Raw genomic sequence first — 26895 nt, forward strand, 5'->3', positions numbered from 1 at the left:
CAAAAGGAGCCCAGTTCAGAACTTTATGAACAAGTTAAAAAGTACTGCTGGTTGGGGGATTCCCACTTTTTCTGCATTTATGGACAAATGTAACTCTTATTAATAATTTAAGATATGCAGACGATACCATACTACTAGCAGAAACCAGGAATGATTTCAAACGAATGCTGATGAAAGTTAAAGAGGAAAGCACAAAAGCACGACTACAGCTGAACATCAAGACAATTAAAGTAATGACAACAGAAGAGTTATGTAACTTTAAAGTTCACAACAATGACATTGAACTTGTCAAGGATTATCAATACCTTGGCACAGTCATTAACCAAAATGGAGACAATAGTCAAGAAATCAGAAGGCTAGGACTGGGGAGGGCAGTTATGAGAGAACTAGAAAAGGTCCTCAAATGGAAAGATGTATCACTGAACACTAAAGTCAGGATCATTCAGACCATGGTATTCCCAAACTCTATGTATGGAGGTGAAAGTTGGACAGTGAAAAAAGCGGATAAGAGAAAAATCAACTCATTTGAAATGTGGTGTTGGAGGAGAGCTTTGCGCATGACTGCGAAAAAGACAAATAATTGGGTGTTAGAACATATTAACCAGAACTATCACTAGAAGCTAAAATGATGAAACTGAATACTTTGGACACATGGATTGATTCCATAAAGGAAACCACAGACTTGAACTTACAAGATCTGAACAGGGTGGTTCACAACAGATGCTATTGGAGGTTACTGATTCATAGGGTCGCCATAAGTCATGATCGACATGAAGGCACATAACAACAACAATTAACAATACATCCCACATCTCCCATAAGGGAAAAAAAAGAAGTATACTTATTGTAAATTAACAATCTAATCCTATGCATATTTCCTCAAAAGGAGGAAAGTCCTGCTGAGGTCAGTGAAGCTCACCCCCATGTAAGTTTGTGTTGGATTGGCTGCCTAAGCAATTCAGTCTTCTTAAGGATAGTCCAAATAGTTGAAAATGTAGAGATACTCTAGGCACACTGGGGTGGAGGTCCATATTTTCGATGGTATGCACCCATCAAAACCACAACATATTTGCACTGGCTGATGTGAATATTCCCAGTTCCCATGGTATCTTCACCATAAAGAATGAAAAGAGTGAAGGAATCAAGTATACTGTATCACTTGTCCAGGGTATGCCCAGTGCACACTTTCGCATCCTCCAGATGACCTGTTTATTGAGCATTCATCCTGATTTGCTTACACAAAACTTACATGGAGGTTAGACTACATCGGGTCTTTATTGAACATTTGTTCAATTTGTGGAGAGGTTATATGGGAATAAGTATTCATCCTGATTTGCTTGAGCAGTGTTTAGATATCTTCCATCTTTCATGGAGGATAAGGCTATCAAAGGCTACTAGCCATGATGGCTGTGCTCTGCCACCATAGTCAGAGGCAGCATGCTTCTGAAAACCAGTTGCCAGAAGCCGGTAGGGAGAGTCTTCCACTCAGGTCCTGCTTGCGGACTTCCCATGGGCATCTGGTTGGCAACTGTGGGAACAGGATGCTGCACTAGATGGGCCACGGCCTCTTCCAGGAGGCTCTTCTTATGTTCCCATTAATCATTCATTCATTTCCCCATCACTTTCCGAAAGACAAAAAGGCCTTTTTAAAAAACATTGATTTGTTGCACCAGGTTCACAGAGCACTTTAAACCACACAAATATAAATTTTCAGTATGCACTTGAAACCCTCCTGCAAAATAATAAGGCTGCAGACAACCTTAGTTGGTGTGTACTGTGGCAGGTCTGCAATCTACTGCATGTCAGTTAGTTCTCTACATTTCCAATCACATCAGGCAGTCCCATAGTATTATAATAATCCCTCACTTTGATGTGGGCATCTAGCATCACTCTGCCAAAGAATTCAAGAAATATTAAAATCATGCATTTCTTTATACAATCAAGAAACTACTCAGATTGCATTCCTCAAAAACGAGCATGTTCAAGTTTTGTCCAACACCATGCCCAAATTAACTAAACTGAGGATCTATCCAGGCACAGCCAAGGTTATTCATAGACTGCCTTCAAAAACCTCTGGCCACAAAGTGCCACAAGACTCTTCTTTGCTCAAGCCAAATCAATGCATTTGTCTGACATGCACTACTATACTGTACCTGTCTTGAAAAAAATATATATAACATGCAAAGCAAAAAAGGGACCTTGCAGGATGCTTTTCAGTGGCACTACAAAAAAAAAAAAGTTTAGAACAGTTTGTTGCTATCCCTTTAGTTCTCACATGTGCTTTGCTCCACATACAGCAAAGAAAAACCGCCAAATGCAGCTTCTGGACATCCCAGAGCGCACGGGGTTCCCTTTCAAATCTTTGCGCTCTCTCGCCTCAGCCCAGCAGCCGGAGCTGCGGAAGGTCTGTGCCACCAAGAGGAAGAAAGAGTGCGAGAGCTGAGTTGCTGCTTTCTTTCCGGCAAACCTGTGGCCTGGAGCTCGGCCGCCAGTCGCATGCAAAACCCACCTGCTCGCCAGCGAGAGAACAAAAGCCCGCCTTTTGTGAGCGCCGGTCTTCACTATGTGGCAGCGCCTGCTGTTCCCTGTCTGTCTCTCAGGTCCCCACTTCCAATTTGTTCTGGTCACTCTTGCCCTTTTCTCTTCTTTAGGCTGCTGAGGGAAGTCTCTCCATGGAAACTTAAGAAGGGGAGGGGGGAGGGGAGGAGAAGGAACTGACGGGTGGAAGGGAAAGCGAGGCAGTGACTCAGCAAACGGTGACTTTGATTTGGGGGAGGGTACATTCAGACCATGGTATTCCCGATCTCTGTGTATGGATGTGAAAGTTGGACAGTGAAAAAAAGTGGATAAGAGAAAAATCAACTCATTTGAAATGTGGTGCTGGAGAGCTTTGTGCATACCATGGACTGTGAAAAAGACAAATAATTGGGTATTAGAACAAATTAAACCAGAACTGTCACTAGAAGCTAAAATGATGAAACTGAGGTTATCATACTTTGAACACATAATGAGAAGGCATGATTCACTAGAAAAGACAATAATGCTGGGAAAACCAGAAGGGAGTAGAAAAAGAGGAAGACCAAACAAAAGATGGACTGATTCCATAAAGGAAGCCACAGAACTGAACTTGCAAGGTCTGAACAGGGTGGTTCATGGCAGATGCTACTGGGCATTGCTGATTCATAGGGTCGCCATAAGTTGTACTCAACTTGAAGGCACATAGCACACACTGGGAGACTTCAGCCACCGCCAGTATCAGCTTTCCTCCTTCGAGGAGAAGCAGGCCTTCATTCTTAGGTCGACAGGCACTGTCATCTCTCCCTTCAAAACTTTGCCTTAAGAATCTGATTTGAATCCTGAACTACAAGTTGCATATACGATTAAACAAAAGCACACCACTTAGGTTTAATTAGGGAAGGGGACATTAATTTTTTTTAAAAGCTAACAAAGATTGGTAAAAAAAAAAGATTCAGTTGGCTTTTCAGGCATGGTAATAGCTTAAAATTGGAAAACCCACAGACATACAATGGCTCAAGTGTCACACCTAGAAAACAACATTCATGCTTGAAATTATCCTTTTCAGGTGGGGGGAACAACTCTGAAGGGCAGGGAATCGGGGGCTGCATTTGCATGACCTCTGTAAGATTCACACACACATATACACCACTTACACACAATTTTAATCAGTGACCAATTATACAGTTGCATTCACCTGATACCTAAGCTCCAGACCACCACATGAGCAACTGTTTCAATTTTTGTGGACAGGTGTTCATGGACATTCTGGCCCACACTGGAAAGGATAGTAAAAATATGCTGCAGGAACATTGAACTAACCAACCAGCTGCAGCAGTGAAGGAGTGGGTACCTTTGAGGCAGAAAAAACTTCAAGACAGACCTTACCTTCTTCAGGGCAGTAGAAGAGTACCCAGGAATTCCAGCCCTTCATGTGGCTCTTTCCCAGCTCTTCTTCCTCCTCTTCTGCCCTGAATCCAGTTCATCTATTTGCCTCTTTCCCAGCTGGATCTGGGCTCTTTAAACTCCCAGCCTCAGAATCTTGTGAACATATAAGCGAACTAATAATTAAATATAAGGACTGAGAATCAGCAGGACGTCTATGAATTAAGGAGCTGACAAAAGTTTATCCAAACTGAACACACACATACACAAAACCCAACACAGTATCATCTGTCTTCATCCTTCAGAAGCCTCTTTCCTGGGGGTCTCACACTGTGCTTGTTTTAAGGATGGGGAAGACGATAGCACCCCATACAAAATCCTGCACCTTGATGAAAGAGGGAAAAGCACAATGGTGATTCACCGAGGAACTAAGGACCTTGGGAAACACCCTTTTTATAAGAATTTTTTGGAACTGGACTATTTGTATCCACAGTTTATTTTTTGGGGTGGGGGTGAGGGAGGATGGAGCTCCTAATATGTCCACCGACAACTTGAAGTCATAGAGAAATTAGTGTCTTGTGTGGATGGGTGCTATGCTACTTCTTAACAGACATGGAGACCTTCCTTAGTCCATGTAGAGTCACCTGCAATACTCTGGAATACCAAATGTACAGTACATTCTAATCATGTCTCCTCATAAGTAAGTTGTATTGAATTCAATGGGCTTACCCCAAGGTAAGCAGGGTTAGGATTGCTGCCTTACATACTACAAGATATGTGAAATATACAAGTAGGTATATGCCATGCTGCAAAGAAAGGGAAATATCCATCAAGCTCTAGAATCACTCACCAATCAATAGCTACTAGCCACAATGGCCTAGCTGACATTGTGTATGGGCAGAGCAATCCAACTTACAGGAGGCTGATGGGAGTGATGATGGCAGAGGTGGAGCTGGCAGAAGGGACCACCACATCCAGCTGCCGCTTGGAAGCCATCTGTAGGGGAGGACGCTGGCTGTGCCAGCAGGGTGCAGAAGAAAGAAATAACATATATGTTTCCTTCTGCCACCTCTTTTGCCAACATACTGGCTGCTGTGACAGAGGGCCACAGGAGGGAGTCAAATGGGTGCTGGATATCATGCAAGTCCCCCCCCTTGGCCCCTCCGGTGACACATCCCTGGAACACCCCTTTTGCAGGCCTTCTGCCGGCATCCACCGGCTGTCCTTATGCCAGGCTGGGCTTCTCTGGCTCAGCCAGAGCTTCGCCATATCCAACTCCCCTCAGCCCAGCGTAAACAGCAGTTGAATTGCACCCTTAGACTTTCAAAAAACCTTTGAGAAAGTCTCTCACCGAAAACTCTTGACAAAGCTTGGCAATCATGGGATAATGGATCAGTAACTAGCTGACCACTGTGAGAACAGGATACTGGACTAGATGGACCTTTGGTCTGATCTGCCAGCAATTTTCTTATGTTCTTAAGTTTTAAAAACAGAATGACAAAGTAAATGTGAAAAAATGTCTTAATATCAAACACCCTGTCACCAGAACAAATACTGCTTTGTTGTGGAAATAATAAACTCTGTTGCTGTTCTGTAAGCAATGATGAGTACAATTACATTTTAGTACATTTCTTATCCATTTGTTGCACACAGTCGTGATCTAACCAAAATTGTATTTGTGTTGCAGGAAATAATTTTTTATCTGCATATATGTGTAGGATTTTCTGCCTTGAGGCCAGGGTAGATTAGATGATAGGCGTAATACTGATGATGTAGAGTATAAAGAGGTTTTTAATGAAGGATGATGGCTTTCTTGTACAGTAATACTTTTTTCTTTACAATGGGGCACACATTCACTGATGATCTGGAGCGTGAAGCAGATACACTATAACTTTTGCCAACACATTTGCAACTGTCAGCTTTAAACGAAGGCCAGTCTTCAGTAATCAGCAGAAATGTTCCTTTAAAAACAAAGCAACTTATTTATGCTTGGGTAGTGCATATTTTATTTTAATTAAGTAGATACTCCCTAAATGAAAATATTTTTGTTTTCCACTTTAATAAGCTGTTTAAGTTGTGTGTGCTAATTAAAAATATTCACAAGCTAAAACCTGGAGGCAAAGTATAGATTACCACAGGGCTGGAGAACATTTTTCTGTTGAGGATCACATTCAGTCAGGGATAATCTGTTGGGAGGCACATGCCAGTGGTGTTCGGGGCCAGAGCCAAAAGTGGGCAGAATTTGCAGACTGCAAAATTGCAGTTTGTGCTCTTCCTCCCCATTTTCCTCACGCACACATGTATGTAATGAGGAAGATGAAGCAGTTCCCATACAGCTGATCTGGAGAGCAGGAGTGGAGCCACAATGTCCACATATAAGTGTGTGCAATGCAGATCTGATGACCCTCACAGGCGGCAAAGAGAGTATAACATTTTTCTGCCATGTCTGCCCTCAAAAAACCTATTTAGAACCCAACCCCATGGGAAGAAAGCAGTTTAGATGGCAATATGGCAGGCCCGGTCCAAACCATTAAGCTGCCTGAGGCAGAAAACAAGGCCCTCCACCACCAACTCCACTTTAGCGGCTACTTACTTGCTGGCATGAAATTTAGGCCACCCTAAGTTTTGTTAGACTTTACCAAGTCTCACAAGATTTTGCTGAGCCTGAGGCATAGGATTATGAATTCTAGGAAAGTCTTCCAAGACTTGGGGAGGTCTGTTTGGTGTGCTTAGCCAAGGAGCTACTCATCCTTTCAAGAACTCAAGCAGTGCAATAGCAGGGGGCCAGCCTGGCTGTGGATTGCCTGGACTGGCAGTTGCTGCCTTCAACAGCAGCTTAGATGGTATAGCAGTGGCTGGCATCAGGTGTATCTCATTTGACAGCATACTGGGGGGTTGGGCAGAAGGGGCTCAGGCAGAAGCAGGGTCCATTCATTCTACTAGTGGCTCATAGGGGCCAGCCCTACATTTTGTAATATAAAAATGGCCAGTTGATAAAGAGCTAAGCCCTGTCCCTGCCTTTCTTACCTTCTCTGCCCTCAACATACATCCCTCCTGAAGCTATTTCAAAGTAGTCATGGGGACTGCTTTTGCATGCAATTTGCAGTTTGTCCCTAGAATGTCACAGACTCCGGACAGTACCAAAATTATGATGATATACTTTTTTAAAAAGGTCATGCTAAAGAATGAGAGTTTCCTTGAACATCCATTTTCCACTCCCAGTGAAATCATAATAAAACATAGCTGGACAATAATTCACAGTAACTCAAGTGACTTTTAAAACATATTTACTTACTTACAGTGCTATATGTAACAAAAGCATTGTATGTAGAAGCATGTAGGTTAGCAACCACGTTTCTCTGTCCCAGTTTACTGTCCACCTCAAAGCAAAAACCACCTCTAGTTTACATTATCTGATGTGGTACAGCTCTTTCACATGATCACATTAAGATTTAGTATAATGAATTGCTTGTTTAAAATCTTCAGATAAATTTTAATATAGAACATGATGTTTATCACCTCGATGAGAGGAGCTATCAGATTCTAATTACTGAATTAAGTCCTGAAGTAAGTAATTTTCATTATAATACAAGCTTTTTTCATTATTCTCCTGATATTATTGTCTTGATATCATGAAATATATGTATTATTCCAAAACTGTACAGTGTTTACTGCAGAACAATTGCATATCTTTATAACAGTCATGAAAAAATTTCAACAGCGTAGTGGTAGAATATCATAAAATAATTTAAATCATAAACATAATCCCCCCAAAAGTGCATTTTCTTCTTTAACAGAAGTATACATATATCCATACTATTTTCTGTCACCTTTTAATCCAGGGGGCATATCAAAAATATCTGTTGCCTCTCTGTAAAATCTTGTAAATGTAAAATTATGTCAGAAGTGATTAATTAGAAGTTTCTAAATATACTTAAATCAATAGTCACAAAATTCTGAGGACACCCCAAAAAATATAAAAATTGTAAAGCATGCTGGAAAACAGAAAACCAACCTTTTAAAAGTCACCATAGATATAAGGAATACTAGTTTGTCAAGTAATTGCAAACATTATACTGCACAGTGTAGTGTTTACAATAATTGCAAGTATAAATGAATAATGGCAATGGAAGTGAATAAGCTAGAAAAGGTTTACAATTTTAAAAGTTGTGGAGGATATGTAGGCATATAAGGTTAATTGCTTACCACTTACCTCATCCACCCAGAGTTGTATGGCCCCGGGGGGTGGTGACGTGGGAAGGCCCCCCAGCTCACCTACAGGGTGTGGCCGGGATAAGGGGTAAGCAGATGGGCTTGCCCTTGCCCCAATAGGGGCTGGTCACCCGAGAGCTGTATGGAAAGCTGCTTGCTTAAAGACAGTTCCCGCACCTAGGTTTTCCCTCTGCAGGTCACTTTAAAGGGGTTTTGTTATAGTTTTAATAAAGTGGCCCTTTGTTCAACCCAAACTGCTGTGTCTGTGTCTGATTTCGCCCCTCAGCTGCAATACTAGTTTGCCAAGTAATTGCAAACATTATACTGCACAGTGTAGTGTTTACAATAATTGCAAGTACAAATGAATAATGGCTTTGGCGGTTTTTCTTTGCTGTATGTGGAGCAAAGAAGTGTGAATAAGCTAGAAAAGGTTTACAATTTTAAAAGTTATGGAGGATACGTAGGCATATAAGATTAATTGCTTACCATGAACTGGTTAATTCATACAACTGAACAAAAGATAGATTATTGTAAAATGAACTAATTGTTATATATTTGCCAACATATACAATATTGCTGAAGCATTCAAAAGTTGAATACTAACAATTTTTGAGTATGTGTCTGAAACATGAGAAAAATATATATACTGTATTACAATATTTATTAAATCTGAACATAATAATAAACATAATATCCCGTCTTCCATAATAGTACCAAGATTCTTAATTCCACTGGCATGAACAGTCCGTAGGCTCCTGGATGACATACAAAATTTCAGTGCCATTTCCTGAGCAATAAAGTGGCACAGTTAGATTCTGCACTCCGCTTTCATGACAACATTTGCAGAATCTTAAATGACTATCAATGTTGACATTAAAAATTGTGGCAGAGGGACATTTGCCATCACAAGAAGCCATATTAATCTGTTAGAGAGACAGAAAGGGAGAAAAAGTCATCCACTACTTGAAAGTTTTAGGATGGGGAGGAAGCAGGTATAAGTCATAAAATCAGTTTCTTTGTGAACGTCCGGATCATACATGTCTTCTCAATGACTACACGAGGCTACTTCTCATATAGAGAAAATTGTGAGAGGCCAGATTAGAGTGGTTTTTTTTAAAAGAAAGAAAGAAAGAAGCAATTTGTAATGCATGTGTTATATATCAACAATTTTCATTTCGAGTAGGAGGACATTTAACGATATATGTCAGTGCTTTTGTCTGGTGTTGACAATTATTTTGTGTACAGTTCAGGTAGAGTCTGAACAGAGGAGATCAGCATTTCTGTCATGTTAGGGAAGAGGCAATTAAACTGCTAATACATGTATGTGTAGGAGGACATTTCCAGGGTGAAAGATCTTCCAGATGCCAGGGCAGTAGTAGGGCTTATTTAGGTGTGTGTAGGTAGGGGTATGCGTCTTTACTTTGCACTCTGATCATGAGTGTTTTAATGGTTGGACTGTTTATTACCGACACTGGCTTTTACTTACAGGGCTGCGACTTATGCAGTCATGTTTCCTTATAGTTGTTCTGACTGTCACTTTTTGGCAAATCCTTTCATCTCGTTTACCTAATGAAATATAAAATAATATCTGTTTATTCATATATAGTTAAAAGTATGGAGATAATTTTCAAAGTAGCATTCAAAACAGAAGTTCTGGGAGCCTATTGTCAGGTGATATAAGGACTGATTTCAAAAGTGAGAAACTCAGAAGTCCTGTTACATGTGTAAATTTTACCTCACAACCTTGTGGATAATGGTTTTTAATTAGTAATAGTTATTTCAGTTCCTTTAGTACATTCTTCAGTGTCATTTTGTGATGCAGGAACATTTCTGATAGTATTCACTTCCTTGCAGTAAATTTAACCAGGGTTGGCACCAGAGGGTGGCCAGGTTGGGCCCTAGCTGAGGGGGCCCTTCTTAGGGTGGGAGGGTGGCGCTCCCATTCTGTGATCCATGGCAGTGTCAGGTCCTGTAGTCCAACCCTGCCGCGGATCATGGAGAGGGAGCTCCCAGGCACCCTAGGCTCTTATAAGCCCGCACGCACTCCCCACCTACCTCTCCCATCAGTGTGAATGTCATGTGCACTGTGCACACATGCCTGCCATCACTCAAGATGGTGGGCCATTTTGGTTGATGGCAGGCATGTGTGCTATACATGCACATCATTCACATGACACAAGAGGTAGGTGGGGCACACTTGAAGGCTTATTAGCCCCGAGCTGTCAATATCAGGGGAGTGTTGGGCTATGTCACCACAGGCCCAGGGCAGGCTGGTGTCAGCCCTGAATTTAACTTGAGTGAATTGGCTTGCTTGTATTGAGAACTCCATTGTATATCAGAGTTACTACAAATGCATGTTGGCTTAGGGCTGGGAACTGAATTTGATTATATGTTTACAAACTACACACACTTATTGGGGCTGCTTCATATGCACTACCATGTAGGAAATAGGTTGAACCCCACATATAGATTCACATATGGCACTGACAGACTGCAACCAGCCAGGGATGCAGGAAAATGCAAGTATCCACATCACAACTTTCCCCTTCATCCACCACCTCACAACACCCACCAATAAGGGCACCCTCTGTCCCTTAGTCACCACTTTGTTTCTTCCTGCTGCAGTACTACAGTAGCCACCACTGCAAAGTGGCTCTTTGAAAGGGCAAAGAAAACTCTCAGCAATTTGCCTTAAAAAAAATATTGGCCCAAGCAACTGATTCTGCAAAGTGATAAGCAATGGACTTTGGTCCTACTTCAAGAAAACACTAAATAACTGTGTAATGTCATCCAATAAAGGAAGATTGTCAATACTTGTCAGGAACATAGACTGGTATAATTTACACTGAGTCATAGCTGCATATAGATAACATCTCTATAAAGAATATTAACATTTTAACAATTTTTAAGGGAAAAAAATACATTATTAAAATAGTAATACCTGGTTCACAATTAATACTATCAGTAGAGACTACAGGGCTAATGGCAAAGGGTAATACACCCCGTCCAGAACCTGGCAGAATTATTGGGAACATAAGTTTCTTGTAATATAAAAACATTTTACATAGATAACATAGTATTAATTCTTACACTGCCAACTGTAATTGCTATTTTTTTTGTAAAAGGAACAAGTCTTCCTATTTTTCTAAATTATTGACAACCCTATACTTTAATACTTGCCTGGATAACAAAACTATGTACACAAGAGACAAAAATTCCATGGGTATCTTATGACTCTGGCAAGGTAAGAATTAAATATATGAATTCACTTAGCATGCATTCAATCATTCTCCTATTAAAATGAAGATTACTGGTTCCCATTAAAACCCAAGGAGCTGCAAGCTATACTTGTAGCTGACTTTTAAACTGCTTTACCATAGAATGCACATGCTTTTAGTTTTTTTTTAATCTCTATTAGCACGTAAAATAACATTTAATTTTGTTTCATTCTTTTTCTTAGAAGCCATCTCACCAAATGGTTCTGAAGTATAACAATGCCTTTCCTAAGAATTCTGCAAAAGCTACTGATTTTTTATAATACAGTAAGCAGAAAATATCTATTCATGTAAGCTGAACTCTGATTTTAGAGGAAGTCTGCTTCATAAAATGGAGAAGGAGAAAGATATGGCTTCATCAATATCTTATTAATATTTGGTTATCTATTTAATTTAATAATTCTCCTTAATATTTGTCTTCATGTTTATCAATCTCAATAGTGATCTCTTTAGCTATAGCCATCTCTAGGTTTTAGTCAGAATGAATAGAATCGATATCAGATACACTGAAAACATATATACAAATACATGCCTTCAGGCAGTATTATGTTTTCAAAGGAAAAAAGTGTATACGAGAGAGAGAGAGATTGTGTCATGTGTATCTTTCATGTTACTGTTTGTGGCACAATATGGAATTACACTACTTGTGCTTTTTTATATTACTCTATTGGATTGGTGGGATTCTTCCCCCAACTCCCTGAATCTACTTTTTTTCTGCAAGCAGAACATCAACAGAAAATGAGTCAAAATATATCGCAAGTGCTTGTTTAATCTGTTAGACTGACTTAAAATGTGTTTTCTGTTCACATAGACTTAGCGAATAGATCCAGAGATCTAACAGTAGAGTTCAGCTTGTGTGCGATAGGACTTTCTTGTATTCTCTTTCCCAGTGCAGTCCCTTGTGCTTTCCAAACAGCAACTCCTAAGCATGGATTATCTGGAATTGCATGGGATGTGGTATAGGGGCCAAGGTGGGCATGGCCACATTCAGCTGTAACACTAAGCTACAAACTGGTTTGTTTCATCATACTGTACACAAGAACTCAGAGCGCTGTTGTTTAGCTTCTCCCTTAGTAAAGCAGGGAAACAAACCATGGAGCAGCTGGTTTAGCACTACATCTGAACCTGCACTTGTGCTTTGTTTCTCCCCAACAATCCATCATCAGGAAGCCAAGAATAAAACGTGGCTTCGTCCGAATGTGACATATATGTGTGTAGAGAAATTAGAGATCCTCCTCCCAGCACAAGCGAGAAGTGTTTTTCACATCCTAAAGAAACAAAAAGACAGCTGCATGGAATGGTACTTCCCAATACATTTTGCAAATTGTTAGAGGCAGGTGTTCTACAAGATAATCAAATATATACCCCATTGGGTTGACTACATTTTAGTCTGCTTTGGTGACCTGCAGCATGAAAGGTTTTCCCAGGAATATAAAGGCATATAAACAAACTTCTCTTCATCAAGAAACTTGTATCCCAAACACATTAGGAACCACCAATCTCTGCAGCTGCCTTTGCGTTTCTTTAGTTCTTCTCTAAAGTTGTGTTTGATTCACCCATAGTTATTATTTCTGGATCCCACCCAGGTGTGGGTTTTTTCCCTTTTTCAGCTAAAATGTCCAAAGTTCCTCACATTGGCTTAGTTCACACTTCACATGAAACCATAGTTAAAAACAAACTATAGTTTAATGTCAATTTGCAGTGTGCTACTGCATACTGCTCAAAAATTCTTACTCTACAGCTCCCTCACTTCTGCTGCTACCACACCACCAAGAAAGAAGCCAGCATCTATCTGGTTACGATATCTGAACTCAGCCCATGGTTTGTTTCTCCCAAACAAACAACGAGAACAAAAAACCTTAGTTACCACCACTCATGGTTTATTTGGAGAGAGACAAGCCATGATCCTGGGGTTGCACACTGCAACAAGCTGGACTCTGGCTTGTTTCCTTGTAACACAACAGCAGCAGGAGTGGGAAAGGAGCAGAGCAAGAACTTTTGAGCAGTGTGCACCAGCATGCCTTGCACTAACATTAAACCATGGTTTGCTTTTAACTATAGTTTAATGTGACATGTGAATGAGGCCTGTGAAAAGTCATCTGCACTACTAAATACCCACAGGCTACCAAGATTTTGAAAAGTTCAGGCCACTAAAAAATAAGTTCAAGTGTAGAATGCCCTTCACTGTCCTGAGAATTCTAATTCATGACACAGGTATCTTTTTGATTCAGTGCATATGCTTTCACATTTGCACATTACAATTTGATATATTTCTTAAAAGAGCAATTGCCTTTTTAAAAACTCTTATGAATAATTTGCTCTCTTAAATTTCTTATACATGGCCTTGAACTGAAGAGAAAGAACATTTATTCCTATAGAACATGTGACAAAAGAGCCTATAACCACCATCACACTAATTTATTTCAGTATATGACCCAAATAAAATTTCCATTTATTTTTTACTTGTCTTTTAAACATTTGTGCATGAATTACTCTGGAACAATCTTGGCAATAAAAAATAGACCTTCATTTGTTTAAAAATACAAAGTAGCTTTTAGGTTTACCCCTGCTATATTTGGAGAGATTTGGTTATACTCCAGAAGAAAAAAGTTAAAAAATCACCACGTGAGCAGCCATAGAAAGCAAGGCTTGTCAATAACATTTGTTAAGACTATACACATATTACATGATTTGGGGACAGCATGCTTTTTATTTCCATATGTCCCATTAAAAGGAGTTAAAAACACACACAGCTATCCAAAACCAAAGCTAAACTAGCATACAACTAGCATTGAATGCAGCTTTTTTTCACTTACACATCTTGCAGCAGCCATCATTATATGTCTGTACAGTGCCTCCATTCTAGGAAAATAAAAAAGCAATATTTCAAAAAAGACTGTGCCCAAAGAAACATATTGATGTGTCTGAATGATGCTTGTAAACCAGGGGTGACTAACCTTTGGCCCTCCAGATGCTGCTGGACTACAACATCCATTATCCCCGACCTTTGGCAATGCTGGCTGGGGCTAATGAGAGCTGGAGTCCAAAATCATCTGAAGGCCAACACATATATTTATACCCCTGATGAAAATAAAAAGAAGCAGCCAAATCCACAAACATTACAAATAATTTTATTTATTTTTCATTTTGATAACAAATTACATTATGGGAGAATCTAGCTTACATCTCACAACAGTTGTAAGATATAATGTGGCACACTCCTCTTTTAATAAAAATATTGTATTCGGGTGTGGCATAAACTGCAGCCTTAGTGTAAGACATTACAGTTTCTTGCAGATAGTGGCCATGTTTGGGTTGGGACACAAAAGAACTACTTTTAAACATTTGAAAAGCAGCACCCTAACTCCATTCCATATAACCAGAGGTGGCACCAGATTTAAGGGGGCTTTGGACAAAATGTCCTTTGGGCCTCCCCTACAAAATAAGCTTACCAGGATGTGGTAGAATGGGTGGCCTGTAGCAGGAATGGAGGCAGCAGTGGACGGCAACGGGAATGGCTAGCGGCACAGTAATCCCTCAGCCCAGTGCCAAGAAGAGAAGTGCTAGATGAGGTCCCTGAAGCATCTCCCATCTTCATATTCCTGGAATGTCTCAGGAACCCAATGTAGTGTGTTTGGTGTTGGGCCCCGAGGCACTGGATGTAATGTAGATGATGGCTGATTCATCTAGCTCATGACCATCTCACCCACTGCCCTGGTTCATTTACTGAGCCATGCTGTGTGCCAACACTCTAACAAACAGCTTTTGAACTTTCTCAGACTCCACATCTATAAATTTAGCTGACAATAGCTCTACAATTACATGACAGAGGACTGATTTGAGCCTCTCTCCTCCACCATATATTTTAGTGTGAACAGATCCATGCAATGGGTACTTAATTGCATGAACACCCAGTTTGTGTGATTCTTAGCTCAACTGTTGTTTTAGTGAACTCAGTCTTCTTGCAGTTGGCACTCATGCAGAAGGCCAGTTCATTGGGATTGGGAGGGGGAGGGGGAGAGACTCTAGCATTGCTATTGTAGTGGTGGTGGATTGCCCCCATCTGAATACATTTGTTTATTTTAAACTGCTTTATATTTTCAAAATCCCCTAAGCAGTGTACAGAACAAAAACAGTAAACAATGACATTAAAACAAAAATACAACATGAGTAAAACAATAGTATAAAAGCATTTAAAAGCAAATAAAAACCGATTCAAGGAATTCATACTGATGAAAACAGAGTCCAACCTTATGGGTCAGGGAAACTCTGGGCAAAAAGATTTTACAAGACATCTGAAGCAACTGATAGTTGCTGCTTCACATTTGAAGCAGACGAACATTTCATAAGCAGTTTGCCATGTGGGTTGGGGAAGTGCTAATGTTCAAGAAACACATGTCCAAGCAGCATGCAGAACATCATGCGGACCTTTATCTGGAATAAACTACTGTCCGCTATAAACTCCCAAGTTTATAAATGAAGTGCACTGTGCTAGATAATGAAATATTAGTAATTTCTATATATTAACATTCTTGATTAATATCTGGCTTGATTAATCAGTAGAAATGTATTTTGATATCTGTCTTTATATGTTGGTAAACAAACTCTTCTTAATATGCCCATTTCTTAATGTGTCCTTTCCTTAATGTTTCCATTTTACAGATTGAGAATCCAGGGGAGCCAATGGCACCCAAAAACAATTATGTTAATACAAGGTTAACCTGGAAACAATGTTTTGGTAAATTATATGTAAGGCATCTACATTGGTTTAACCATAGGCTCCAGATTCATACAGTATGTAGCCAAGGAAGCTGTTCAGTAGGAAATAATTGCTTCAACTCATTGCAATTTGATTTTAAAATCTAATAATATTTGCTGGTCTATTAATCTTTTTTTCAACCCTTCTGATCTACTAGCATACCTAATGTTGCATTCATCATGTCTCATCTCAATTCAGTAATCTGTGTTCATTTTTAAGAATGGGGGCTGCAATCCTACACACATTGACCTTGGATTTACTTCTTAATGGGATTTACTACTGAGTACACAGTCAGTCACGAATTCTGAAGACTGTGAGCTCTTGCACTAATCAAATTTATTCTAATCCACTGATATGTTCTGGCATGCTTTCATATCTATGAAAGAAGCATATCCACAAGCATTCATTTTAATACTGACAAAATGATCCAGCTTACTGTATTAAAATCAGAAGAGCTACTCATGTGAGCAACCTTTGTGCATCAGAAAACACACGGACTCTGGATAAGGAATTTTTTTAATGTAAATGTGTTTACTGCTATAGCATTCATCAGTGGAAGTATGCAGTTCTGGCTGGCAGATATTATTTGTGGTCTGGCATAATTCAGGAAACAAAATAATGAAATGTAGACATTTCCATCATATTAAACACTTACTAGTGGATGCCAAGCTCCTCAGGAAAAATGTTACTTCAATTATTTTCTCATTTGTAGGAACATAGGAAGCTGCCTTGTACTGAATCAGATCATTGGTCCATCTAGCTCAGTACTGTTCATCCTAACTAGCTGTGGCTCTCCAGAGTTTCAGGCAGGAGTCTTTTCCAGTCCTACCTGGAAATGCCAGGGATTGATCCTGGGACCTTCTGCATACAAGGCAGATGCTCTAGTACTCAACTTCCCTATGTGTTGCACACACTATGTATAGGGTACAAACCTTTGTACACTCAGTCTCATTAAACAGTGGGCAAACAACACTGGATCCAAGCAGTACTGCACCAACAGCAGTCTTTGCACATTCATATTTAGTGCAGTTTGAATCCCATGTACTTCCTTCCTAAAAAGTAAGAGATACAAGGTTATTCTTCAGGGGTGGGGAGAGAACTGATTAAAAGATCACAGAAATATTTACCATACATTAGGGATTAATAGCTCCTGAGCTGACTCTAGTCAATGTTTTCAGAAAATACCATATTAATCACTGCAATAACAACAATACTCTGTTTCTCACAGGACATAGTTTACAAGAGGGGCATTGTTGTTGCCTTAACACAGCTTGAAATCCCAGACACAGAGTGAAGCCATAACTTAGGTTATAGAGTTAAAACCTGCCTCAAGAGGGTGTATATAACAAGACACCAGGAACACCTGCCTGATACCTTGCTATCAGACAGGCAAAGAATCAGCATTAATCATGATTTGCTCAGTTGTGATGCAATACTCAACCACGGCTATCATAAACCATTGTTTGCACATTCACTTCAGATCAAGATTACATATCCTGGTTTGCAACCAATTTTTTACCATTGGCTCAGTTTAGATGTATCAGGGTTGGTCTGATAAACTGTAGTTTACTGGTCTGTGAATGGTGTGCACATGCACTCTCTCTTTGCCCTGCCTCTCTGTTTGCATACAAAGCTTTGGCACTTCTATCCTGGCTTGTTAATTTCCTCTGACATCTAAACTGGGAAACCGTGGTTTAAACTTGGTTGCAAACCAGGATGTGATATATAGTTTCTTTCTGGCCTCTTAAGATTTTGTCTTTTTAGTCAGATTTTCACTGTTTGTGAAAATCTGTTGTGAAAATCTGGCCATTACAATGTAACTTACAAAAACAAACAAGGCAATCCAGGAATAAGTTAAACACCCAAGTTTTCAGAAATACAGGTTGCTTGAAAGCCTCTAAGACCTATGTTAATATTCACTAATAGACAAAAAGCTAGTGGTTTAGGAACGTACCTATAGCCAGCAGATATTTCTATCAAACTTTAAAAAGCAGGGAAATTGGGCAGCTATAGTGAATGTACCAGGGGAGCAGGAGACCTGACCTCTTCTCTGAGATATTGTACTGCCCTACAAATTTGTCAAAATGCAAACACAATTTGGGTTGGTCTTTCACAGTTCAATCCACTTGCTGTGTAGCTTGCAAGAATTTGGTAACATGTGCCTCTGAACATATGGTGAGTAGAAGGTGAGGGTGAGGAGGGGACTGAAAGGGGAGGGGGAAGGAGGGGATTGGAAGGGAAGGGAGGAGGAATGAAGGAAGAGGGAGGGAAGGGGCAAAAGGGAGTTGATGGAAGGAAGGAGGAGGGGAGGGCAGGTTTGATCATTTACATGCTTATTGAGCTCAGTGGGATTTACTCCTGTGCAATCATGCTTAGGATAGGTGAAACTGACCTGGGGGAGGGACAGGAAGGGGAGGAGTAGTGGGGGAAGGGATTGGGAGGGAGGGAGGGGAGGCGATTGTGTGGGTGTGCACTGGGCAGAGGAGAAGCCCTTGTTATGCACAGGTCCTACGTATTCACTTTTAATTCTTTATAGGGTTGCTAATATAGGATTAAGGTTTGCCTAGACATCAGTCTTGGGGCAAAAGGCAGCTTTATGATTGGCGTTGCAGTGGGAAAGCATCAGGCAGAGAAAGGATTATGTGCTTTCTTTGCCCCCACTTTCCATTTCACATTGAAATTCATCACCACATGAAGCTCTTTTCACCTAACCATACAGAAGCAGCCAACAGAGTTTTGTTGCACGTATTTGAAGTTAATGTGCATTTAGACCCAGGAATGGCTTTTTAAAAGGATTAGACAATGTCACATTTGTAACTTGCAGCCAGTCCCCAAGGACAGGAGCAGATTGATCTAGGGCAGTGTTCCCCTTTTTGTTTTGCCCTCCTCTGTGACCACCTGACTCACCAAAGAATGTGTGCACATGGCAACCCTTACTATTTGCTTGTTTATGATAATGTCCTTATGGATACAAGTATACTAACTATCCAAGGCTAACTTTTAACCAAAGACAACTTGAATCAAAAGTAGGAATGTGAAGAACAACTTCTATAGAATATAAGAATTTTATAAATTAAGGATAACATAATCTGAATTCTGATACAGTGTTATTTTCTTCAGCTTTTCAGAGGAACTTACTTCATAAATGACTAGGGTTCCGTTGCCAGAATAGAAAGCGCATGACACATTTATGCAGGAACCACAACAAGAGTGTTGACTAGGAGATGGAACATATACTTGGTGCTGTTAAAAGGGGACAAATGTTTTTTCTTTAAAAAATGTTATTGTTATTTGCTCACCTTTCATCCCAGGGCAAGCTAAAAAATCTAAAATACAATGTTAAAAAGAATTGAAACACATTTCAATCACAAGAATAGGGTGGGTTCTGAAAACATACTTCTCAGGAGCCGAATATTGACAATATTATTTTCAAGTACATGCAGCTAATTACAATCACATCATAGACTGAATGTGCTGTGATGGCAAAATGTTAATAGTATTGTTTTCTGTGAGTTTCCTTTGTCAATTGTTCCCATGCCATGCAGTGGGTGAGGTCATACATTGCTACCTAATGCCATCAGCCCCAGCACCATTTAAGAGGAAAAGCTTGCTCATGCATTTACACGCTCACTGATTTTATTTATTTATCTATTATTAGACTTGTTAGTCACTTGCTACCTTACCACACATTAAAAACATAAATAAACACATTATACTATAAAACAGACCACCACCATAACTGCTACAGGAAGCTTTGACAGCACATTAATAAAACATCATCTCAGTCTATCAAAGCAGGACCAGCTCCAGGCATGACTGGGCCCTTGGGCACCAGCCTGCCATGGGCCTGCAGCACCTATCCCAACCGCCCCATACAGATAGTGTGGGACTAACCCTGCTGTGGATTGCAGAGATGGAGTTCCCAGGCAGCCCTCCCATACAGACAACATCTTCAACAAGCCTGCCCGCACACCCCACCTACCTCTCATGTCATGTGAATGTTGCATAGCATGCATGCTTGCCTTCAATCAACATGGCCACAGGGGTGTTAGCCCCTTAGGGAAGCCCCCGCTGCCATCTTGGGTGATGGCAGGCATGCACACACAGCATTCACACTGACAGGAGAAGTAGGTGGGGTATGCAGGTGGGCTTACTGAAGCCTGTGCTGTCTGTATTAGAGGGGTGCCTGGCTTTTAAACACACAAGGGACAAATGATCTCACTGCTCATTTCAGACTGTAACACTAGGAAAAGTATGAAGCTTTACAAGCATGGTGCCCAAGCTGAACCCTATCTGTGTCAACTTCTAGTAGTACACCATGAAATCAATATTTTATTGAAATTGGAAAAGCTCTGTGACGTATGGCAGGATTGGGCTGCAGGACCCGACACTACCGCGGATCGCAAAACAGGAGCACCACTTACCCACCCTAAGGAGTGGCCCAACCTCCTTCAGGAGCCCTCAACCAGGGCCCAACCTGGCTGCCTTCTGGCACTGGCACTGATCAAAAGTCTGGGGGGGGGGAAGGTAAGTCTTTACTTGGCACAAACAGATGGCAACAAAGGTGCAGGACAGACCTCACTGAGGAGAGCATTTCACAAAAAGGGAACCACAACTGAAAAGACCCTTGTCATCATCTTCAGACCCTTCCTCAGAGAGGAGACCCGGAGAAGAGCCTCAGAAGATAATTTAAGGGTCTGGGTAGGTTCATATCAGGAGAGGCATTCCAGAAACTATTGAGGTCCTGATCCGTAAAGGGCTTTACAGATACTGTGAAAACTTTCCTATGCAAAGTCTAAAGTGCCTTTCTTTTTTCCTTGCTTGACTAAGATGAGTAAAGGAGAGAGATGCAGAAAGGTGTTTCTGTTCCAGAAAAACAAAAAGAAAAAGGATGTTTTCCAGTGGTCCCATCATGGAGACCTAAAATTATCCTGCTCAAAGGCAAGAAGGCTAAGCTGACCTGAGAATATGCATAATATCACAAAAGGAGCATAGGAAACTGCATTAAATGGAGTCAGACCATTGGTTCATCTAGCTCAGGTGCGAGGAACCGTTGACCCTCCAGAGGTTGCTGAACTACAACTCCCATCAGCCCCAGCAAGCATGGCCAATAGCCAGGGATATTGGGAGCTGTAGTTCATCAACAACTGGAGGGCCAAAGGTTCTCCACACCTCATCTAACCCAAGATTGTCTACATTGTCTGGCAGTGGCTCTCCAGAGATTCAAACAGGTCTCTCCAGTCACTGGATTGAACCCAAATATTTCCTTTCACTCAGTGGAGGAGCTTCCATCAAAGGAAGGGAATCTTTGAATCCAACCTATTAGTTCAAAGTTTCTCAAGCAACAATATATACATTTACTCTGAAGTAAAACTTAAAACATCTATTCACAGCACTATCTAAAGCTTTATTTTTTAGTAGATTTCAAGGACAACTCCATCATTAGAGACTATATTCATTAAGTATTTAACCCCTACATTTTAGCAATACTTACAGCTTCACATTTTTGGGAACAGTTAACCACTATCAGATCCATGGCATGAAATCCTGTGCTAGGGTCTCTTTCTTTTGAACACTTTGCTATGTAACAAAGAGCTCCATCCAAATATTGAATCATAGACTGACCAGGGCTCAATATGGTGACTTCTTGGAATACACAGACACTATCTTTTTCTGATGTAAAAAAGCAAACAGTTATGTTAAAAATGTTGAAATTAAACAAATTATTATAATCTCTTTTAAGTATGTAGAGACTCTACCCTGAAGAAGCACTGAAGCCTTTTATTTTTTTTAAAAAACAGCTTTCCCATCTCACACAGTCAATTTATATATATATATATATATATATACACACACGCACACACACACATACACACACATAATCCTGATGGTCTATCAATTTTATCATAGCTAAATCCCCTGGAATGTGTGTAATTCTGTGAAGAGAGGAAAAACAAGATCACAATTTTACCTAGAAATCTGGAATGTCTCTGCTGTGTATTTTCAGTAACAAATGGACCTTTAAGGCAAATCCAGTTATGCTTTTCACACTATACAGAAGTAGCTGGATTTCTGTACTTTTGATCTAATTTTAATCAACTTTCGATCAGATTTAATTAGAAATTTTCTTTATTTTTTTAATGTATGCCTTCCCTTTGGTTTCCAATAACATATATACAGAAACTACAAAGAATATGATTTATCTAGCCATGTCAACTTCCCTCTATGATGTAATAGCTTTGAGAAACATGGCTGAAGAGCTACTAATGTAAAGCTAATCAATATGAAATATTTCTATTCCAACAAATCTCCCTTTTCCTCATTTACTTGCCTGCCAAGAATTCAGCAAGAATTTTAAGAGTAGAAGAATTCTGGGGTTTGCTGCCAAACAAAGAGCTTCAGCTATGGGGCGGTATATAAATGTAATAAATAAACAAACAAATAAACAGACATTTGTATTTATTAAAAACAAATATGAATAATATTGAAAATAAATATATATACCACAAGTGTATTGTGAGCATCCACACGTGCTAGAAACATTATCATGTATCCTCTGAACTTCTCCCTGTGATATTAGAAATAATGTTTCAGTGTCATATATATCCAAATGTATACATACCAAAATGTAATTTCATCTATTAGAGAAAACTTTACTTGCAGATAGAAAAGCACAGTTACCAGATAACACCTGTACATTTTTAAAAATTGAAAAGGATTTGGGGGGAGCTTTCATGAGCAGTTCATGTGCAAACATTATGTGCACCTTATCTGTTGACCTTATTAACCCAGGTAATAGGTTCAGCAGCTGCTTGGCACTGTTACAACTATCCATTTGCTTGCCCTCTCCTTCAAGGCACAATTTGCACCATGGCCAAGGAGAAGAAGGCAAGTTAAATGGAGATCACTGCTGATTCTTCTCACTGCTCATTTACTTAGAGAAGGCAGCTGAACAGACTGTGACTGTTTAGAACACGGTAGGGTTGGCAGTGGGGCCCCTGATGTGGAGTTGGCCTTGGCAGGTGCCCAACAATGCCAACACCCTCTAATACTGGCCCTGAAGATTCTAAAAAAACTACAGAAAATATTTCTGAACAGGTCACTTGTTTGCTGTCTTCGTATCTTCATGATTTCAGAATTAACTGGTATATCATATGCATGATAAAGCATCTACCATACTGAACTATGCACTACACTCCTTACATTATGTGGAAAGGGAGTAACAGACAAATCAACATTTTATCACAGTGATAGAGAGGGATTTTTATCAGACATTTTCCAGGTCACAGAAAATATTTGTTTAAACAAAGCTAGAAAAATGGAAGAAAAGCAGTTTGTTTGAAAGCTCATATATTTCAAAGGTCAGCATAATTTAAAGTGTATATACTTTTCAGAACAAGTCTACATTCTTCCAGATAATTAAAAGGCTCATACGTTTCAAAGTGTGTTGGCAAATGAAATTATGTCTGGGATAATATTTTAAATCATAGGACGATATCCAACTAAATAGACCAACTGAAATCAATGGACTTAAGTTATTGATTTTATGGGTCTATTCTGCTTGACTTTGATGAGGGCGAACAAATTGAAATTAAATCAAGACAAGACAGAGGTGCTCCTGGTTAGTCGAAAGGCAAATCAGGGAATAGGGATTCAGCCTGTGCTGGATGGGGTTACACTTCCCCTGAAGACACAGGTCCACAGTTTGGGTGTGCTCCTGGACTCAGCTTTGAACTTGGAGGCCCAGGTCTCTGCAGTGGCCAGGAGTGCTTTTGCCCAGCTAAGACTGGTGCGCCAGCTACGCCCGTTTCTGGAGACCCCTGATTTGACTACAGTGATGCATGCCTTAGTTACATCCCATTTAGATTACTATAATGCGCTCTACGTGGGGCTGCCTTTGAAGACTGTTCGGAAACTTAAACTGGTACAAAGAGCTGCAGCCAGAGTGCTAACTGGGGCTGGTTACAGGGACCATACAACCCCCTTGTTACAACAGCTCCACTGGCTGGCAGTTTGTTTCCAGTCACAATTCAAAGTGCTGGTTTTGACCTATAAAGCTCTATACGGCCTAGGTCCAGGCTATTTGTCAGACCGTATCTCCCCATATGAGCCTGCCCGGGCGTTGAGATCCTCAGGAGAGGCCCTTCTCTCAGTCCCAACACCTTCACAAGCACGATTGGTGGGGACGCGAGATAGGGCCTTCTCGGTGGCTGCCCCCAAGTTCTGGAACTCTCTTCCTAGGGAAGCACGAATGGCCCCTTCCTTGCTATCCTTCCGTCGGCAGGCAAAGACTTTTTTATTCCGACAGGCTTTTGGGCTAGAAGATGTTTAAGATAGGGCCTCATAAGGTCTGTTGTATTGTTCTATGGTCCTATTCTTAATGTTTTAAATTGTCTTAGTATCTTAAGTGTATGTTTCATGGTTTTAATGTCACGAATAGTTTAATTCTATTTTAATTGTATATTTTTGTATGTTTTTTTACCTATGTGTAGTTTTCATTTGTAAGCCGCCCTGAGTTGCAGTTTTGGGGAAAGGGCGGGGTAAAAATAAAGATTCATTCATTCATTCATTCATTGACTTTATAGAACACTTGTCCTTAAAATGTGAACTTTTGTACCTGATAGCTTCTTTGGCAAGATATCAGGGCTTCCAAGGTACTACTACTGGCATGTTTTGAAATACTATCAGAATTCACCACATCCTGCTGCAACCTACTCTGTCAAAAACTTTCCACAGCTTCAGTACAGATACAATTATCTCCTTCTCATATCCTTTATAGTCTCTGCATTCTCATGACTGCTATATATGATGGTAGATGACAGCCCCTCCAAATGCCCACAAAGTAAGAAGTATGGAGTAAGAGTTTAAAAAGTTGCATTTGCATTTTTTAAAAATTCTATCCCATCTATTTCTCCAAAGAGACTCAAGGGTGGCTAACAAAACAGAAAAAAACCCAAAACATACATAATCCATACACACAAAATAATAATAGTTCAGCCTTTGATCATCAGTAATGCCATCAGTTCAGAACATAGCACAATTAGCTCTTTATGGTCCAGCAGTTTGATTTTTAGTGCTTCTTCTTCAGCCAGGGACAGCATTATTTGAAATACTATTGACCATATTTTGCTTTATAGAAGAAGCTAAAGAGAGTCAATATCACAGAGTTTTTTTTCTAGAATCTCGGCTATGCTCCTTTTACTAACATCCTCAGCTAAAAAGGTTTGGTCTGGACTGTTTTGTCTGTCTATGTTGGAGGTTGGGGTATTTGAAATATTGCTGTTCACTAAAAAGTTGAATCTTTATATTTTACTACATTACATCCAAAGCAAAAATTTCTTACCACTTTACAAGCTGGTACAGTAGCATTTTCACAGTCACATTCTGGGGTGGGGGGCGGAGCAGAGAGAGAGAGAGAGAGAAAGGATCAAATCAGTGGGAAAAGAGGCCATTAGTTGCTCAGTCAAATAATCAGGAGAAAAGTAAACTGCAGATACCACAGTTCCAGTCTGGACAGCACTGGCCAGGTATCCTTTTCTTCATCAATTTCATATCAGCAGAGCACTTCAGAAGAGGTACAGGACAGTGATTCTCATCACATACTATGGCAAGAAAAATGATGTAACAGAAGAAGAGATTAACATAATTCCACAGATAAATTAGTCAAAAGACACAAGATTTTCCAGTGCTTTAACTATTTTTTTACAGTTGTCACCTTGATTTTATGGCTCAAGAGCTACAGAGCTACACATAAAGGATTGGACATAGCCAGTGAGATCTTTGACTTTTTTCTTTGAAGAGACATTTGGTCTTACCGTGAAATCAGTCTTCTCTGTGCATGTCAAAAGATGATATCAGGTGGGTAGCTAGCTCCACCTAGCAGTTGAAGGCAAAAGAGCACTGTTGAATTTTTGCAGGCACTTCCTGGTCCAGTCCTGTTCTTGCCTCAGTTCTCCATGATAAGCCAATAAATGAGGAAAAGGATAGGAAGAACACACTAATAGAAGAAGACAACAGTACTCATACACTCTCTGCTAAAGGTCTATTTGTGCTTGCAATGGCAGCCCAGCCCTCCTAGGGAGTGGCCCTGATATAATCTTTTGACATGCACAGAGAAGACTGATTTCACGGTAAGACCAAATGTCACATCACACTCTTCTCCTGTGCATGTAAAAGATTATATCAGCTGGGACATACCAAAGCTGACCCATGTAGGGTGGGAATATTGCTGGGCTGAAAAACTCTAGTGATCTGAGAGGACGTGCTGTAGCACTCTCCTCCCAAAAGGTGCCTCAGCTGATGCATATGTGTCTATCTTGTAATGTTCAATGAACGTATTAGCAGGGCTGTGGAGTCGGAGTCGTGGAGTCGGAGTTGGAGTCGGAAGCAATTTTGGGTGGAGTCGGAGTCGGTAGAAATGTACTGACTCCAACTTCAAAATAAAATAAATAATTTAATTTTTTTGTTTTAATGTATTTTAAGGTCTTTTTATGATATCTTAAAGCATGGTTCATGACAGATGCTCTTGGAGGTCACTGATTCATAGGATCACCATAAGTCATGGTCTACTTGGAGGCGCATAACAACAACAAAGTGTTTTTAGTGTTTCTGTTTGCCGCCCTGGGCTCCTGTTGGGAGGAAGGGTAGGATATAAATCAAATAATAAATAAATAAAATAAAAAATAAATAAATTACATTTGCCATTTATGAAGGAGTCGGAGTCGGACAGTAGAAAAATAGAGGAGTCTG

General features: G+C 40.2%; 1 protein-coding gene across 1 annotated transcript in view; it reads right to left on the reverse strand.

Moving 5' to 3' along the window:
* Window positions 1-7228: 7228 nt before the first annotated feature.
* Window positions 7229-26895, reverse strand: part of OTOGL (otogelin like) — a 123347-nt gene continuing 103680 nt past the window's right edge. The window contains exons 39-47 of the mRNA XM_061639651.1: window positions 25644-25748; window positions 25490-25530; window positions 22651-22714; window positions 21641-21819; window positions 19285-19389; window positions 17079-17198; window positions 14204-14249; window positions 9599-9678; window positions 7229-9035 (exon numbers count right to left, since the gene is read on the reverse strand). Coding sequence (XP_061495635.1) covers window positions 8835-9035; window positions 9599-9678; window positions 14204-14249; window positions 17079-17198; window positions 19285-19389; window positions 21641-21819; window positions 22651-22714; window positions 25490-25530; window positions 25644-25748 — 941 coding nt within the window. The 3' untranslated portion in view covers window positions 7229-8834. The remainder of the gene's footprint in view (window positions 9036-9598; window positions 9679-14203; window positions 14250-17078; window positions 17199-19284; window positions 19390-21640; window positions 21820-22650; window positions 22715-25489; window positions 25531-25643; window positions 25749-26895) is intronic.

Source organism: Rhineura floridana, chromosome 8 (assembly GCF_030035675.1).
Source record: "Rhineura floridana isolate rRhiFlo1 chromosome 8, rRhiFlo1.hap2, whole genome shotgun sequence".
NCBI classification, from domain to species: domain Eukaryota; kingdom Metazoa; phylum Chordata; class Lepidosauria; order Squamata; family Rhineuridae; genus Rhineura; species Rhineura floridana.